A 15,653-nucleotide genomic window follows, 5' to 3' on the forward strand; every position below is an offset into this window, starting at 1 on the left:
CAAGAATCAAACAAATATATTAATATTTATGATAATATTGAGTTTTGGAAACTAAGAACTTTCAGTCATTCAACATTTATTTATTGGCATATATTCACTTTGAAAATAAGAAATGACTTACAGACTGGTCGTTTGCAGTTGATCCATAATCGTGAGACTAGAATCTTCTTTGGAGTATCGAAGATTGTTCATATCAGTCAAACCTTATCTGACATTCATTGGCTTACAATTAAAAAAAATGGTTTAAGATCGCTATTCTTGTCTTGTTTTCAAATGCTTGAATGACATTAATCCATGTTACCTATCTAAAGTTCGTGCAAATCAACACTAGCCATTCGTATTCCATTGCGTTCAGATGATGATTTCTCTTATATCAGTCAGAAATACAACTGGTCGTTGCCACTTGAAACATTTCATTTGCAATGGTTTGGAATTGTTTGCCAAATAATTTGCATCAACCTGGATTAACCGTTCAACAATTTCGTAAACAGTCGCAAACTTTTCTATTTTCGTATCATCCACTAGACTCATATAGCGCCTTTAAAGGGTGCTATACAAATTTTCTAATAATAATAATAAATGAGAAGAAATTCAGACCTAACTACTCCCATCCATCCACACCTTTCCAACTGTGTAACGATGCAAAATATTGAGACTGCTGTTGCTGAGGTTCAGCAACAGCAGTCAACTAAGGTGACGTAGATTCATCAACTGATAATAATTTTGAATTTTGGAAATTATGAACATTCATTCATTCAACATTTATTTACTGGTATATATGCACTTTAAAAATAAATTTAAATCGATGAAAAAAGGGGTTAACCCGTTTTGTTATTTGATTCTTTATTTTAAACTGTTTTTTTTATTTTTCTTTTCCTATCCATTGTTTTTAGTAATCAAGACAGTTTTAGTTCCATTTCTTTATTTTTTATTATTTTTAATTTTATTGTTCTATTTCTATTTTATGGTTCTAATATTTTTGTTATAATAATTTAATATTTCTGTTTTATTTTGTATCAATTGTAAACGATGCCTAACACAAAATCTTAGGATTTTATTTGGTCTTCTAACCAAATTTATTCATTTGAATTCATTTCAATTTAAAAAGAAGTTTGAACGAAATGAGGAACAATTTGATGACAAGAGCATCACTGCCTTCTCTGAATCTGAATTGTCATCTGCGTCTTCTTGTCAGGTTTGTGTTGCTGTCATTCTTTTATCTTTTTATACCATTTTTTGTAAGTTAGTTCATTAATGTCATCTTAAATTTCGCTTAATCATTTTTTACCACATAAACGTTATTTAATCATTTTTAACCTGCAAGATCTCTATGGTTGGTCATTTTACATCACTTGTGAGTTTTTGCTATAAAATATTAGAAAAATTTGGTAACTTGTACCGATACAGATCTAAAAAGTTTGGAAAATATAAATCATAAAGCTACTTCACAAAATTCACGTAATTTAAAAAAAAAAAAATTAATAACAAAATTTTCATTTGACTTCAATTTTTAGAACATTGAGGATTCCCTTGTTTGTTTAAGAAATGACGAAAAAACATCTGGTTGGTGTTTTTTATTTAATAATTTGATGGCTGTTTGGATTCGTTATTTAAATTTGTTCAATTTTAGATTCCATTCAGTATACAATTCCTTCATGCGTTTTAACACGCCATATTTTGTACATTTTTTTGCCCGTTACGTGTGTTCCCGTTGCATTTGTGGCCCGTTACGTTTTGGCCGTTATAATCAGTGTCGGAGTCGGATGAAAAATATTCCCTTCAAAAATCCTGACTCCGGGTAAAACTTTCTGACTCCGACTCCCGACTCCGACTCTCAGAAAAAAATTTTAACTTTTGCATCATAATCTCACCTTATTATCAGTAGCAAATAGAATATACTTTGAAAAACACTTGAAATCAGTCAATGTATGATAATTGTTTTTCTAAGTAAATTTGCTTTATTTTAATGTTTTAAAACATAATGAAAAAACTTTTTAACTTTTGGATCATAATTTCACTATTTCATTACTACTGGAAAAAAAATTATTTAAAAACACTTAAAATCAGTCAATGTAATTGTTTTTCTTAGTAAAATTACTGTATTTTTATGTTTAAAATTAACTGAAAAAATTATGTGATTTTATTGGCATAATTTAGCATTTATTTTGTGTATTAAAGATAATTACCTATCACTATAAAATTTATTTCTCAAAAAACACCATTTAAAAAAATTAATAACATTTTCCGGAATCGGATGAAAAATCCGACTTCTACTCCGGCCCCACAAAAAAGTCAGAATCCGGCCAAAATCTCCGACTTCGACACTCTTGTTATAATTGTAATTTTTAATTTTTTTGCTTGTTGTTACACGTTATGTTTGTTACATGTTTCTTAGGTGTTAGGAACAAAATGCTGCTGAAAAAACTCAGGGATGGGTTCAAACATGAAGAAAGGTTGTTATTTTTCAAACAGACTTTGTTCTTTACGATTTTTATCTTTTGATTGAATTTATATAAAATTTTCTTGAGTAGCGGTTGATTGGTTTGAAGAAAATTAACAACTTGAAAATATTAAAATAGAAAATTTTTATGCAGATTAAATCTTAGTTAAACGATTACTTAGAAAGGGTATGCAAACTGCAGCCTGCAAGGCGCACGCAGCCCGCCAATCTATTTATGCCGCCCGCGAGCACTCGGCATGCTTCATTTTTACGACTGTTTGCTTTTTTCCGTCCTAATGTAGACTTTTGGCACTTCGTATCTGTTTTTTTGACTGAGTCCATTTAAAAAACTTGGTTCGTATGTTTTTGTCCCAAGTCATAACGGAATTTCAAAATACGACAAAGCCGCTCATTAACAACATCTAATGTACCAACTCCACACTCAGATCTAAAATTTGTGATTCAACAACATATTGCATCTAAATGGCAATAACACGAAATTATTCAAAACTATACACACCAAAAATAACCAATCACTGTTCGCATTAACTAATTTACAGTCTGTCTTTTCAACTTTTTACTAGACATTTCTGGTGATTGTCTCATCTATTAAAATTAAAAATAAAATTATGTCTCTGACAAAAAAATTTATCTACCTCTTTGCTATGATAATAAAATTTTATGACGGATTTAATAAAATTAACATTATATAATTTACAATGAAGCTTCTTCAACAGCTGCATTGTCATTATTTATTATCAATATTTCACGTTAGGTATCTCACAAAACGAGAGCAAATGCTGAAGGATAGAAAAGCAAAGGCTCTTGAATTGTTGAAACGATCAAAAAAGTTGGATGAAGAGGAGGAAGAAGTCAAAAAGTTAGAGAAGGAGGCTTCACTAAAAATAAGAGAGTTATCAGGTTATTGTTTGGAATGTGTGTGTATGTAATATATATATATATATATATATATATATATATATATATATATATATAGTACATAGTATATACATAGTGTATATATATAGTATATATATATAGTATATATATATATAAAGAGAGAGAAATTTTTTGCTCGTTTGGATAATTATAATTGATCGCTGGTGATTACTACAACAGCAGTAATGTTTTGAGTATTTCTAGACAGGGTCGAAGAAATGATAGAATTTCACGACCTATTATTGTGAAATTCAGCAACTTGTCCTCTAAATTGTTAATACTGAAATCGTCATATAAAATATATCGTTAATTCTAGGATATTTTAATATCTGAATGACAAAAACGCTGTTGCTTTGTTGGATGTTTTTGAAACATTTCAAATTTGTAATCGAGTCGTTGGTCCCACTCTAATTTCTGGTTGTACACTTGATCTTGTTGTTTCGTCCACTGATCTCCAACCTAGTGAATGCACGGTTTCCCTGGTGGTGTGAACTACGATCATAGTTTCATTAGAGTTAATCTCCCGTTTATTAATCTGTTCCACGAATTAAAAAACGTTTGGTTTGGTCATGGAACCGAATGGATTGGTAAACTGTTTGCTCATCTTGTCTCCAAATCATGTATCGGTAGTCCGCTTACTGGAAGTGATCCTAATGCTATTTTTGATTTGTTTGTTAAGGGTTTGCAATCAATAATCGATGTCGTGGCCCCGTTACACTTTGTTGATTCTAACAGTTCACATATCGCCCCCTGGTTTGACGACAAATGCAGGGATATGAAAAGGTTCTGTCGTAAACTGGAAAGAGTGTGTAGAGGCATAGTACTAACGAAGCTGAAAAATTTCTTGGAAGAAGGCTCTTCTGTGCAAAATTTCTCTTTTCATTGACAAAAAGAAACTGTATTGGAAGAATCTTATTCACGCTAATAAGTTTCGACCAAAAATATGATGGGCGTCAGTAAACAAACTATCATATTTAAAAAAATTCAGCTGATGCTTTTGTATGTAACTCAACAGACTTCACGACGTTACAATTTGCATCATTCTTCTAAGACAAAATAGGAAAAGTTAGTTAACATATTAGTTAGTTCTGCTACTAGTCTTAATTTTCTCATTGTAGATCATGTCTTGAAGTGTTTTGCAAGTTTTCTTTATGCTCAAATGGTGATGTTTTTATAAAAATAATTCTTAGTTCGCCTGTGAAATCGTTTTCTAACGACCTTGTTCCAACAAGAATTTTCAAGCTGTATATTGAACTATTCATCCCATTCCTAACATTTTTTTATTATTGTTAGAAATAGGAATTTTTCGTCGCTGGTCCAACAGTTTGGAATGATTTACCACGCCACTTTCATCAGCCTGGATTAATTAACTCTTCAACAATTCTGTAAAGAAATGAAAACTCATTTTTTATGAATTAAACCACATGACTTGAGCAGTGTTTTTGAGAAGTTTTAAAGGCCGCTAGGATATAAATTCTCTAATAATTATTATAATAACAATACAATAATTAATAACAAAGAAAAGGAAGAATCATTTAGAGTCCTTCCCACTATCGGCAATAAATATTCAACAACGTGCAGTTGGTATCCTTCCCACTAACATCGATAATGACGACACGTAGAAGTGTCACATTGCACAAAGTTGAAGATCCTAATGACTAATTAAATGACCGTTAAATATTCATATTAGTGCTGTTATTTTTATCAATAATTGCATATATATATATATATATATATATATATATATATATATATATATATATATTTGAGGGAGAAGTTTGACAGAAAATCAACTTTTTTGAAAGGCGTTCATTTGAGGTCTCGTGATCTAAATCTGATGGCCATTAATAGGGCACAATTGAATATAAGAGCAAGAAGCATATCTGTTGCTGGGCCAACTCTTTGGAAAGTATATTTATATATATATATATGTTGGTAATAGACCATAATTTCTACAATATTCTATAAATTCTACCGAATGTTTGGCGTTAATATGTTTGTAGTTCGTTTTACAACGAAGGATATTAACATTCGGTAGAATTTATAGAATATTGTATATATATATATATATATATATATATATATATATATATATATATATATATATATATATATATATATATATAGAATTGAGCACCATCGGATGCATACTTTTTGGTTTAACAATTGATGTTAACGTTCAATTTTGTATAGTTATTCATAATAATATTCTATTTCTGTGCTAAGGGTGATGTGACTGACCAATAAATATTTTTCAAGTTGAATTATATAAATATTTTGCAGCAGAATTGAACGTTTAAACATTTTTGAAAAAAAACTTAAAAACTGAACTGCATGAAACCATTCATTCATTCGTTCAATTAAACTTTGAAAGCATTAAGAAGTAGTCAGCCCTTAGAAATGGTTACTTGCCATAGTGATGGAATCGCATTCACCAGATGTCAACCTCCCGATAGGTTTTGGGATTTTTTTACTTGGTGATGTTACATTTTTAACGTAAATTTAGTTTGATGTTTTATTTAGTTTCCGTTTTCGTTTGTTTTTGCCAAACATATTTCCGTTCTAATTTTTTTCAAATATTTTTGTTCAATTCTGAAAATTAAAGATTTTATTTTTTTGATCATTATAAATTCTTAACTTATCAATTATATACATGATTTTATACGTCTTTCTAATTTCATTGATCATATAAGTTTTTAAAAGCTCTTTTTCAATAATTGTTAATTATAATTAACAATTATTGAAAAAGAGCTTTTAAAAACTGATAAGTGAAACACATGGGTAAAAAAATGATAATTATCATTTTTTCACTTATGTGTATTTTGAAAAAGCACATTCTGAAAATTAATTCAATGGCTAAAAATTAGTTTTTGTTGTAGAATAAAAAGGTTGAAAACACATTGAAAATTTCAGCTTTTATGACAATCTATACTATATGATGATGTTAGGTAGTTGAGGCGAATTAATTTTTTTTATGAGAAATTGTAGTTGTTGTGTTGTGTAGGTGCAGATGCATATTTTATGTGCCAGATGATGAGAGTGATCCTGTGATGTCGAATAATTTGATGCCTTTGAGGCCTTTGCATTAGACGATTATCAAAAACAAAACTAATCTTTATAATACACGGTTGATTTATCGAACACACAAAAAATCATCTCGTACAAGGGAATGGCATAATGCAAAAAACTGAATATTTACTAAGACTAAATAACGATATTGATATTTGAGTGTTTTTTTTCAAATTTTACAAAATTGTTGTCAATCTCTTGGATAATTCTGATGACAATCGTGTTAGCATCTTTGTGCAACATAAATTTAATTAATTCATTGAATTTATTTTTATAGGAAGCGCTCAGAAAGCATTGATTTGCTTCAAGCGGATAAACAAGAGCAACAACATGAAACTCAAGTTGAAAATTTGTTCTTAACAATTATACAAGGTAACAAAGCTGTCTAAAAAATAATTTTTACCAGCATTTGTAATTATTAATTTCATATAATGAAATTATATTTTTTAATAATTTTGCAAAAATATTTTCAGCTAAATCAAGGAATGAATTAATTGAAATAATCCAGGTGAATATTTTTTATGTTTTTATTGATTCCACTAATTGTTTTTGTCATATTTAAAATTTGGATTATAACTTATGTTTTATTCTGAAGCAATACAACTAGTATGAAATAATTTTTTCACATTTGTAATATATAGGAGTGTCAAAAAAAACTTAACAATTTGAATGATCTAACACTCGAACAGCCAACGTTTCAACAACAACACCAGCAACAATTCCTGCAAAAAAAACTTGAAGAAGCAAAGCTGCAACAGCCTAATAAACTGCTGCCAGAACATCATATTCCGATTTTTTCATCAAATGTTGATGCCATGCAGAATGATAAACAGCATAAACATAACTTTGGGCAAACTGGAACCACAATAGATTTCGGTGAAAAACAAATGAATGAAGATAGTCTAACAGAAATAAATTCAGCATTATCTTGTTTGAGATACACTATCGATGAAGAAAAAAAACAAAAAGATGCTTCCCCTAAACATTCAGAAGTTGAAGAAAGATTACCCGAAAATACCGATGAAGTAAAAAGTAGTGAAGAGAATCTTATTGAACTTACCATTGTTGAAGGTCGACATAAAGTGACAATCGAACAGAAGTCATCATCCAATCCATTCTTAATTAATTCTTTGAACAATGAAAACGAAGAAAACAAAGATCAGACAAACTGCCATCCTAGAGATCTTTTTGAACAAAAGCAAGTTGAAAATGAGAGCAAAAAAGATTTTGATGTTGATGTTGATATTGAAAAAGATAACCAAACAGTCATTCAACAAAACTTGAACCAAGTTAACAAAGAAAATTGTAGTCAACATCAATATGACATCCCTCAAAATACAATGAATAGTTCGACAAAGCAACTGATAAACGCTTTTGATTGTATTACTACAAAAAGAAAGGGTGATGCAATTTGTGGGCATCATCAAAACGAAGATGATCAAAGTATTTATCCGCCAAATAATCATAATCCAGTCGATCGGCAGAATTTATTAAAACAGCAAAATCAGTTGCAACAATGTGAATCAGAACCGCAAGTTATAATGCCACTGTTAGATGAAACGCATGATAAACAATCAGACGATGAAATTATCTCAAAATCTGAAGAAAATATGAAACAATCTTCGGAACCGGTTGTAATTAAGAAACAGTTGGATGAAGGACAACGGTCAACTGTTACGTCGCAATTGCTAGACAATGAGACTGTTGAAATCAGGACATTGGGTTCACACAAAAGTTCTGATAATATTGAAAACTTCAATGAAATTTCAGACATTAAATCGTTTGCCTGTAATCAAGAAACTAACATTTTAGAAATGAAACTAGATTGTAGTGGTTCTACATCTATAAAACTTGAAGGTTTGTATGATGTACGCTTTTAATCAATTAATATATTATTTACATTGGGATACATGCATGAGTCGAATTTGATTGCACACAGCAAAGCAGTTTCTAAATTTCCAATAATTGTTGTCCAAGATTTGTCTAGTAACTTTAGTTTTGTGTTTCTCTTTCATGTACATATATATTCACTTGTGTGTTCGACAGACGTTGAAGTAAGGGAGAGTGTTGAAGAGGTCATGAAGGAAGAACCTCCTCCAACGTCTCTGACATCATCATCTTCACTTTCCACACCATCATCTGTCGACAGTCTCGTTTCAAAAGCTGGTAATGATGATTCTAACGTTTTTAAACAGATCTTTAATTCATTTATTCAATAACGAAAACATATATGAATCTTATGTTTCTTTCTCTAAAAGTTTAAACAGAATTTTGTTATAATTTACGATTAGAAATGGCAACATTTTATAATGAATATCTTTTTAATAATGTGAATTATAACAAAATGAATAGCCTCAAAAGATATTCATAGGAGTGCCAGAAAACAGCCAGAAGTTAAATCTTTTGTTGAAGCTGCATCCCATGTTAGATTTTGGTTTTTTGTAGACATTCGAAAATTATATTTATTGTTATCACTTTTTTGCTGCTGTAATTTTCACTGCATGAAAGTGGAGCTAAGATGCTTCGAAATTAAAGGTTAGAAGAGTTAAAATTTAAAGGTCTGTTACACCTTCCTTGCTTCAGAGGAATCAACAAACGAACAGCTCACGTGAATACGAATACATGCTAAGCGACGCATCACAAGCGAAGCATGTGTTAGGCGGGGAGGTTTTTGTTATATTCGTACCCGGTCACTGCACGCACTGCGAAGCTGCACCAGGCGACCTTAACCACTAGGCCATCGCGCCGGCAGCCACAAAGTGCAAATTTTTTTAAATCATTGTAAAACATTTTATTTATCTTAAGTCAAACAATGCCCATACCTTTTTGTACGCAGCATGACTCCGATGACGGATGGCTTGATGATGATTATTTGTTCGATTTTAATTCTAAAAAGTCTGTCGTTCCCCCCTCCTCTGCGTCGTCTTCATCTTCACTGCTATCAGTTGATAGTCTAACCTCTAAAGATCGTACGTTTTGTGATTATTAGAAATAAATTAACTTTTCTAATGTTAATATATAATACAACTTTTTTAAAGCTTTTCAATTTTGTAATATCTCATTTTTAGCCTTTTGTGTTTATTTTGTATGTATGTCTTCATCATGATAAGTTTAAATTTCCATTAAGCTACAATAAATATAAATATTGTTATCCTTTAAATAAATAAAAAAAATATGAACCTACTTCTAAATGTTATATGAATTTTTATTAAAATTAGGGTTGAACAAAGAAGCCACAACTATTGCCACAGATTCATCGGTTGGAGCAATAGTTCCAACACCAGCAAATGATGATCATAATCGAAAAACAACTGGTAGTGTCGAAATGGAATCCCCTCCACCCCATCCAATGCCTCCGCGTGCTACCCAGCGAGTTTTGACTTTTGTTCCCACCGACACTTCAACTCTGAGAGAACTTGTCTCCCAATCTCTTGATATATATTGGAATTTGCGCAGGTTTGGTGAATCGTGGGTGGACCAACCTGCTCCTCATTCATTCCTCATCTCATGTCAATCAAGAAAATCATCAGATGGTACAAATGATGTTGTAATGACATCTAGCTTAATGCCATGTGAAGTAACATTCAGAAGAATGATTTTCGAATACATTGGAGAGGTTTTGATCGATATCTACTCGAGAGAAGATAGTGTGTGTTGCGAGGGTAATGATCAACTGCAATCATACAATCATGCTGGTCTCTTTACTGGTCCTGTGAAATATCTGGCTTACAAAAATTATAACTTGAAGAGGAGGTTGGCTACAAAGAAGCTTCCACATATCTTGGATGAACTGAAGCCCATTGTAATCGATTTGATTCTCTCATCGCTGCCAAATCAATTTAAAAGTACGATGGCCTCTGCCACAACAAAAACGAGCAAAATGGATCACAACAAAAAAGATTTTGTTGAACAGTTGCTTGCAAGAGATTTGAGAGTTGAAGAGGAAGGTTGGATCGATTATGACGACGACGTCGAAGATGTTAAAACAGCAGCGTTTGAATCACTCTACCAAACGCTCTTAGATGAAACACTTTCCACAGTTTCTAGAGTTTTTGACAAAAGGTGCAAATAATTAACTAGAATAACTGTCTCAAAATTTTATTTTTGTAAGATGTTATGCATGATTTTTAGACATTATTCAAGTTATCTTCGATTTTTATAAATTTTTAATCATTTTCGTTCACATGGCATATTAAAATAATTTCAGACCTGCAATCAAAAGATATTAAATAATGCTGCTTATTTTATTTCAATTTACGTCCCGTGATGATTCGCTTATGACATGTTTATTATTTATAAAGTGTGCAAATTTTCGAATGAATGCATAGTGATGCAGCCTTCATTATCCATATGGTTGTAGATTAATTTATATTTAACTAAATGTAATACGTTCATGGTTAGTCAGACCATTGCAAGACACGGTTGGCAAGTTGGACGTGTGTTAGATTATTATTATGAGTTAAAATTGGACGTTGTTGATGTACATTTTGTTTTGTTGCGTTTTAGTTTTTTGATTTTGTTTTTCATACCGGATATTATTGTTAGTTAATTGCTCGTAAACTGTCGTGAATTACGAACAATCTTCATCGGCGACTTACGTAGGTATAGGGTTAATGGGCTAATCAACCAATAAATATATAATAACATAAAAATCTTTGTGAAAAAATATACATCTTCAAATTTGTAATTGATGTAAAAAGAAATTCAATTTTCCCCTCTCTTAGACGTAAATTTTATATTTTATGAAATTTCCGCTTCTTGATTAAATTGACTTGAAAGTTAACTTGAACTTGGAGACTGAAGAGAGCATGAGGCACTTATACCTTGGTTTGATAGAATATCTGAATTGGAGTATCAATTAAATATAATTGTTTAAACAATACATCAAATGCAGATGAACTCTCAAAAGATCGACCATAAAATTTTGGCCCCTGAAACAAAAATCAACATATAACGAACCACTTCGATGTTTTCGAGAACGATGTCGCATTGCTAGATTGTAATTATTATCAGAGGACACGTACATCGCTAACTTGTGATAATATACCAACCAATGAATACAAATTAAACATTTTAAAGAAAGAATCTATATCTTCAAATTTGTAAATGCTGTAAAGAGAAATTCAATTTTTCCCTCTTCTCCCACTACGACTCAATTAGGATTTTTGTCAGTCAAATTTATGCTGTTTGTAGCGGAAATTACCATCAGCCAAGAAAAAAAGTTGCGGTATTTTACCGCGGACCTAGCCTCGTGCTATATATTAATAAAGAGTTAATAATCGAGCGTTCGTTGTCAGGAATTAGCGATACGACGAGCGTAAGTAGAAAGGATGTTGCTGAAAATGATACAAGAAAAACAATGAAACAGATTTTTTGCTCAGTCAATAAATTTATTAGAAACGTGTCCTTTAGAACTCAGAGACGTCCCTGCTTCTTTGAACATGTCTTTTAAAGACTACCACATAGAGGATGGAATTTAAGTTAATTTGTTGATAATAAATTTGAACGAAAAAGCCAAAATATGTTTGCATGCAATTAATGCAAAGTTTGAAAAATTACAACAAAATTAAAATATCTCATTTAAAGGAATTCAAATTAAACCCAATGAATTCTTCGCGTTGGTAAAACAGAAAAATCCTACTTTAGTTTTGGGATGAAACTACACAGTACGTTAAACCATTACTTTCGAAGCCTTGAGATTGTTAATTTAAATTGATGTGTGGTGATCGAGAAAAAAGGATTTAATACCAAAACGCACCTTAGAGTTTATTCTGTCACAAGAACTATCAACAGCTTAGATGAGTCTCGGCGTATTAGCTCGAATGATAGTCACGAAGCTGGTTTGAATGTGAGGGTTTTCAGCAACATTTCACACATGCCAAATAAATATAATCGCCAGTAAGCACAATGAACTGAATTTTAAAATGTGTATCAATGTATGCATCAACGAAGAGTTAGAACAAAGCACTGTATGCTGCACTAGTAAAAAGATCAGTGGTCAGTTAAATTTACAGCCTGGGGATGCAATAACGATCAAAGGATTAGAGCCACGATTCAGTCAAGCATCAGCCTTGTGGATGAGTGTCAAGCGAAAAAAATGATGACTGATGGTATCATAATTTTTTGTTTATTCGTAAGTGATGGTGAAGTAGTTAGAAAAGGAAGTAAAGACTTCCAGAGGAAAAGGCCAGAAAAGGGTTTGAAAAGAATGTTTAACACGAGTTAAAAAGAAAAACGAGAAGACGATCGTAAACTGGGGCGTTTAGGTTCAATTAATGTATCTGATCAGTACTTGGGAAATAATTTAGATTGAGACTTGTATATTAATGTGCAAATTTAAAAAATTATTCTATAGTGATGAATGCACGCAGCACGCACGTGAAGTCATCCGGTCATCAGCATTCATTCACTTTTAGCAAAAGTTTTATCCGTTACTGACAAATATAGCAAAAAATTGTTTAACACAAGTTAAAAAGAAGTAAGAACAAAAAGACGATCGTAAACGTTTAGACCCTCCTTCATTCCTTAACAAGCCATTGATGCAGAAGGCAAACATCTTTTTGTTAAATTTCGAAATACTTTTATATCTTTTGCCAATTTTATTGAACACACCACCGTTTTATTTTCAATTTATTGATAAAACTGTAAGAAAACAAGAAATATTAACAGTGTAGTTACGTGTGGGACCCTTAAGCCGATATTATATCAAGAGCCAAGTTCCAATTTGCTGATGACTTAGAAATTATCACCAACACCACTACATGTATCTTCTGCTTAAAGCATAGCTTGTTTTTCGCTGCGTATGATACTTGCCCGCAGTATGAACTTTTTTTTAGCACAAACTGCACTTTGGAGATGCTATCAAACTTTATTGCGCGTTTAAGTTTAATTAATATATCGATAAGTGCTTAGGAAATAATTTAGATTGAGACTTGTACATTAATGTGCAAATTTTAACAAAATTATTCTATGTTTTATAGATAGCCAGTGCAAGAGAATAAAATATGGAGATATATGAGAAAAGAAAGGGTCACGAGAAACTATATGAGCATCAGAGTTATAAACTTTACATAATGGAGGATAGAGAAATCATAGTAGAGCGAGTTACAATAATCAATCTTAGATAAAACTAAAGAAATAACAAGAAGGTGAAGAGTGGGGATGTCAAGAAAAGGCAAAAGTATTTTATTCTTTGTAGATGAAATTAAGAACTTCTATCAACACTACTAATCTGAAAAGAAAGAAACATACTAGAATCAACGAAAAAGCCTACACGACAAAACTTATGAAAAGCATCAAGAGTTTTAGAATCAGGTAAGATAATAAAAGGAATAGTAATAGAGTGTTTAAATTTGTTAAAAAATAATTCAAACTTAGAAGGCTTAAATTTAAAACACATAGAGTGAGACAAAGGGATAGTTGAAGAAAGACACAGAGATAGATTATGAAGAACACTATTGAGATTAAATGGAGGAAAAAATTATAAATATAAGAATCATCAGCATATAGTTGATAGTAAACGAAAAATTATTAATAATACGAGGTAGTTCAGAAATAGAGAGTATAAATAGAAGAGGGCCAAGGATAGATACCTGAAATACCCCAAAAGTAAGAGTAGAGGAGTTAGAAGTAGAATTATTAAGTACACAGAAAAAAAACGATTACAGAGATTAGAAAAAAACAAAGATAGACAAGAATCATTAACATTGAAAGAATAAAAAGAAATAAAAAAAAAGAAAACCAAGATCGACAAGAATCATTAACATTAAAAGAATGATTAGCAGTCTCATGAGAATAGTATGATCAACAATATCAAAAGCAGAAGAAAAGTCAAAAGCAAGAAGTGTAAGATTAATTAATATGTCTCTAGAGAGGAGGATATCGTCATAAATTTTTAGTAAGTATGTTCCAGCACTGTGAGCATGAGCAGGTAGGAAACCGAATTGAAATACAAATAGCAGAGTCAGAGTTTAAATAAAGAGGCAATTAGCATATTATGTATCAAAGCTATCGGTATCCATCGGTGATACACCGTTATATACCCTGAGTTGTATGGCCTTTATAACGGCATGTTATATGGTGAGTCGTGGTGACTCGTTTGATTTTTGTGTTATCGAGTAAGCTGGAAATTTGTCTTTCGTTGGATTTTACATTTGATATGATACAAAGCATTGCAACAATTCATATTATATTCCATTAAGTTCAGTGTTGAATATAGTTTAAAATGGCAATCAATCAACCAACCAACCAATCAATCAATCAATCAATCAATCAATCAATCAATCAATCAATCAATCAATCGATCAATCAATCAACTAATTTAAAAGCGCTATTTCCGCGATGTTCAACAGCGCACCTTAGAGAATTTTGCAAACAGATGGGTTTTGAGATCCGTTCTGAACTTCGTAAGTGATGGAGAAGTAGTCAGAGGAGGAAGAGAATTCCAGAGAAAAGGGCCAAAAAAAGAAAATGCAGATTTAGTAAAAGAGTGTTTAACACGAGTTAAAACGAAGTGAGAACAAGAAGACGATCGTAAACCGGGGAGTTTAGATTCAATTAATATATGGGATAAATACTTAAAAAATAATTTAGATTAAGAGTTATACATTAATGTCCAAATTTTTAAAATTATTCTTTATTTTATAGGTAATCAGTGCCAGAAAATCAGATATAGAGATATATGAGAAAATAAAGGGGCACGAGCAACTAGACGAGCAGCAGAGCTAAAAGCTTTACTTAAAGGATAGAGTGTAGAGGGGTGAATGGCGCTTTATAAATGGTATTTATTATTATTATTATTATAGGTGAGCCGTAAAAATTTGTTCAGTTTTTTTCTTTCCGATTTCATCCAATTGTAAATTTGTTAGATTTTTCACTCTCTTGTTTAAAATTAATTTTAGTTTAGAAACAATTTCTTCTCACAGTGAAGCCGGTGTTTATTTTTATTATCAGCCTTAATTGCAAGTGGTTAATATTTCTGTCTGACCCAAATGTGCACAGCTGAAAATTTTTCGGTGATTACCTGGCACGTAATACAAATTAAGCCGATCATGATATTACATAGTACAACTAACCTGCTCTTATCGTAAAGGTATGTAAATGACGACAGCATTTTAATCAACTGCGGATTATCAAATACAAAGATCGGAATCAAGCGACGAACAGATCTCTGATCCATGTTAAAAAGTTGCAAGAAATTTTGACA

At 31.3% G+C, this 15,653-nt stretch overlaps 3 protein-coding genes across 3 annotated transcripts; all 3 read left to right on the forward strand.

Moving 5' to 3' along the window:
* Positions 1-639: 639 nt before the first annotated feature.
* Positions 640-4,979, forward strand: HELRODRAFT_166938 (hypothetical protein; the record flags this gene model as incomplete). Its single annotated transcript, XM_009012102.1, has 7 exons — positions 640-693; positions 1,109-1,195; positions 1,515-1,563; positions 2,396-2,453; positions 3,216-3,320; positions 4,395-4,444; positions 4,900-4,979. 7 exons carry the CDS (start codon positions 640-642, stop codon positions 4,977-4,979), a joined length of 483 nt encoding a protein of 160 aa, XP_009010350.1.
* Positions 4,980-5,779: 800 nt separating this feature from the next.
* Positions 5,780-9,184, forward strand: HELRODRAFT_166939 (hypothetical protein; the record flags this gene model as incomplete). Its single annotated transcript, XM_009012103.1, has 7 exons — positions 5,780-5,835; positions 6,726-6,820; positions 6,922-6,956; positions 7,138-8,305; positions 8,495-8,614; positions 8,801-8,871; positions 9,032-9,184. 7 exons carry the CDS (start codon positions 5,780-5,782, stop codon positions 9,182-9,184), a joined length of 1,698 nt encoding a protein of 565 aa, XP_009010351.1.
* A 454-nt stretch (positions 9,185-9,638) lies between these two features.
* On the forward strand, positions 9,639-12,549 carry HELRODRAFT_166940 (hypothetical protein; the record flags this gene model as incomplete). Its single annotated transcript, XM_009012104.1, has 2 exons — positions 9,639-10,510; positions 12,348-12,549. The coding sequence occupies 2 exons, from the start codon at positions 9,639-9,641 to the stop codon at positions 12,547-12,549; spliced, it is 1,074 nt and encodes a 357-aa protein (XP_009010352.1).
* Positions 12,550-15,653: the final 3,104 nt, after the last annotated feature.

This window comes from Helobdella robusta (assembly GCF_000326865.2).
Source record: "Helobdella robusta unplaced genomic scaffold HELROscaffold_10, whole genome shotgun sequence".
Classification (NCBI taxonomy): domain Eukaryota; kingdom Metazoa; phylum Annelida; class Clitellata; order Rhynchobdellida; family Glossiphoniidae; genus Helobdella; species Helobdella robusta.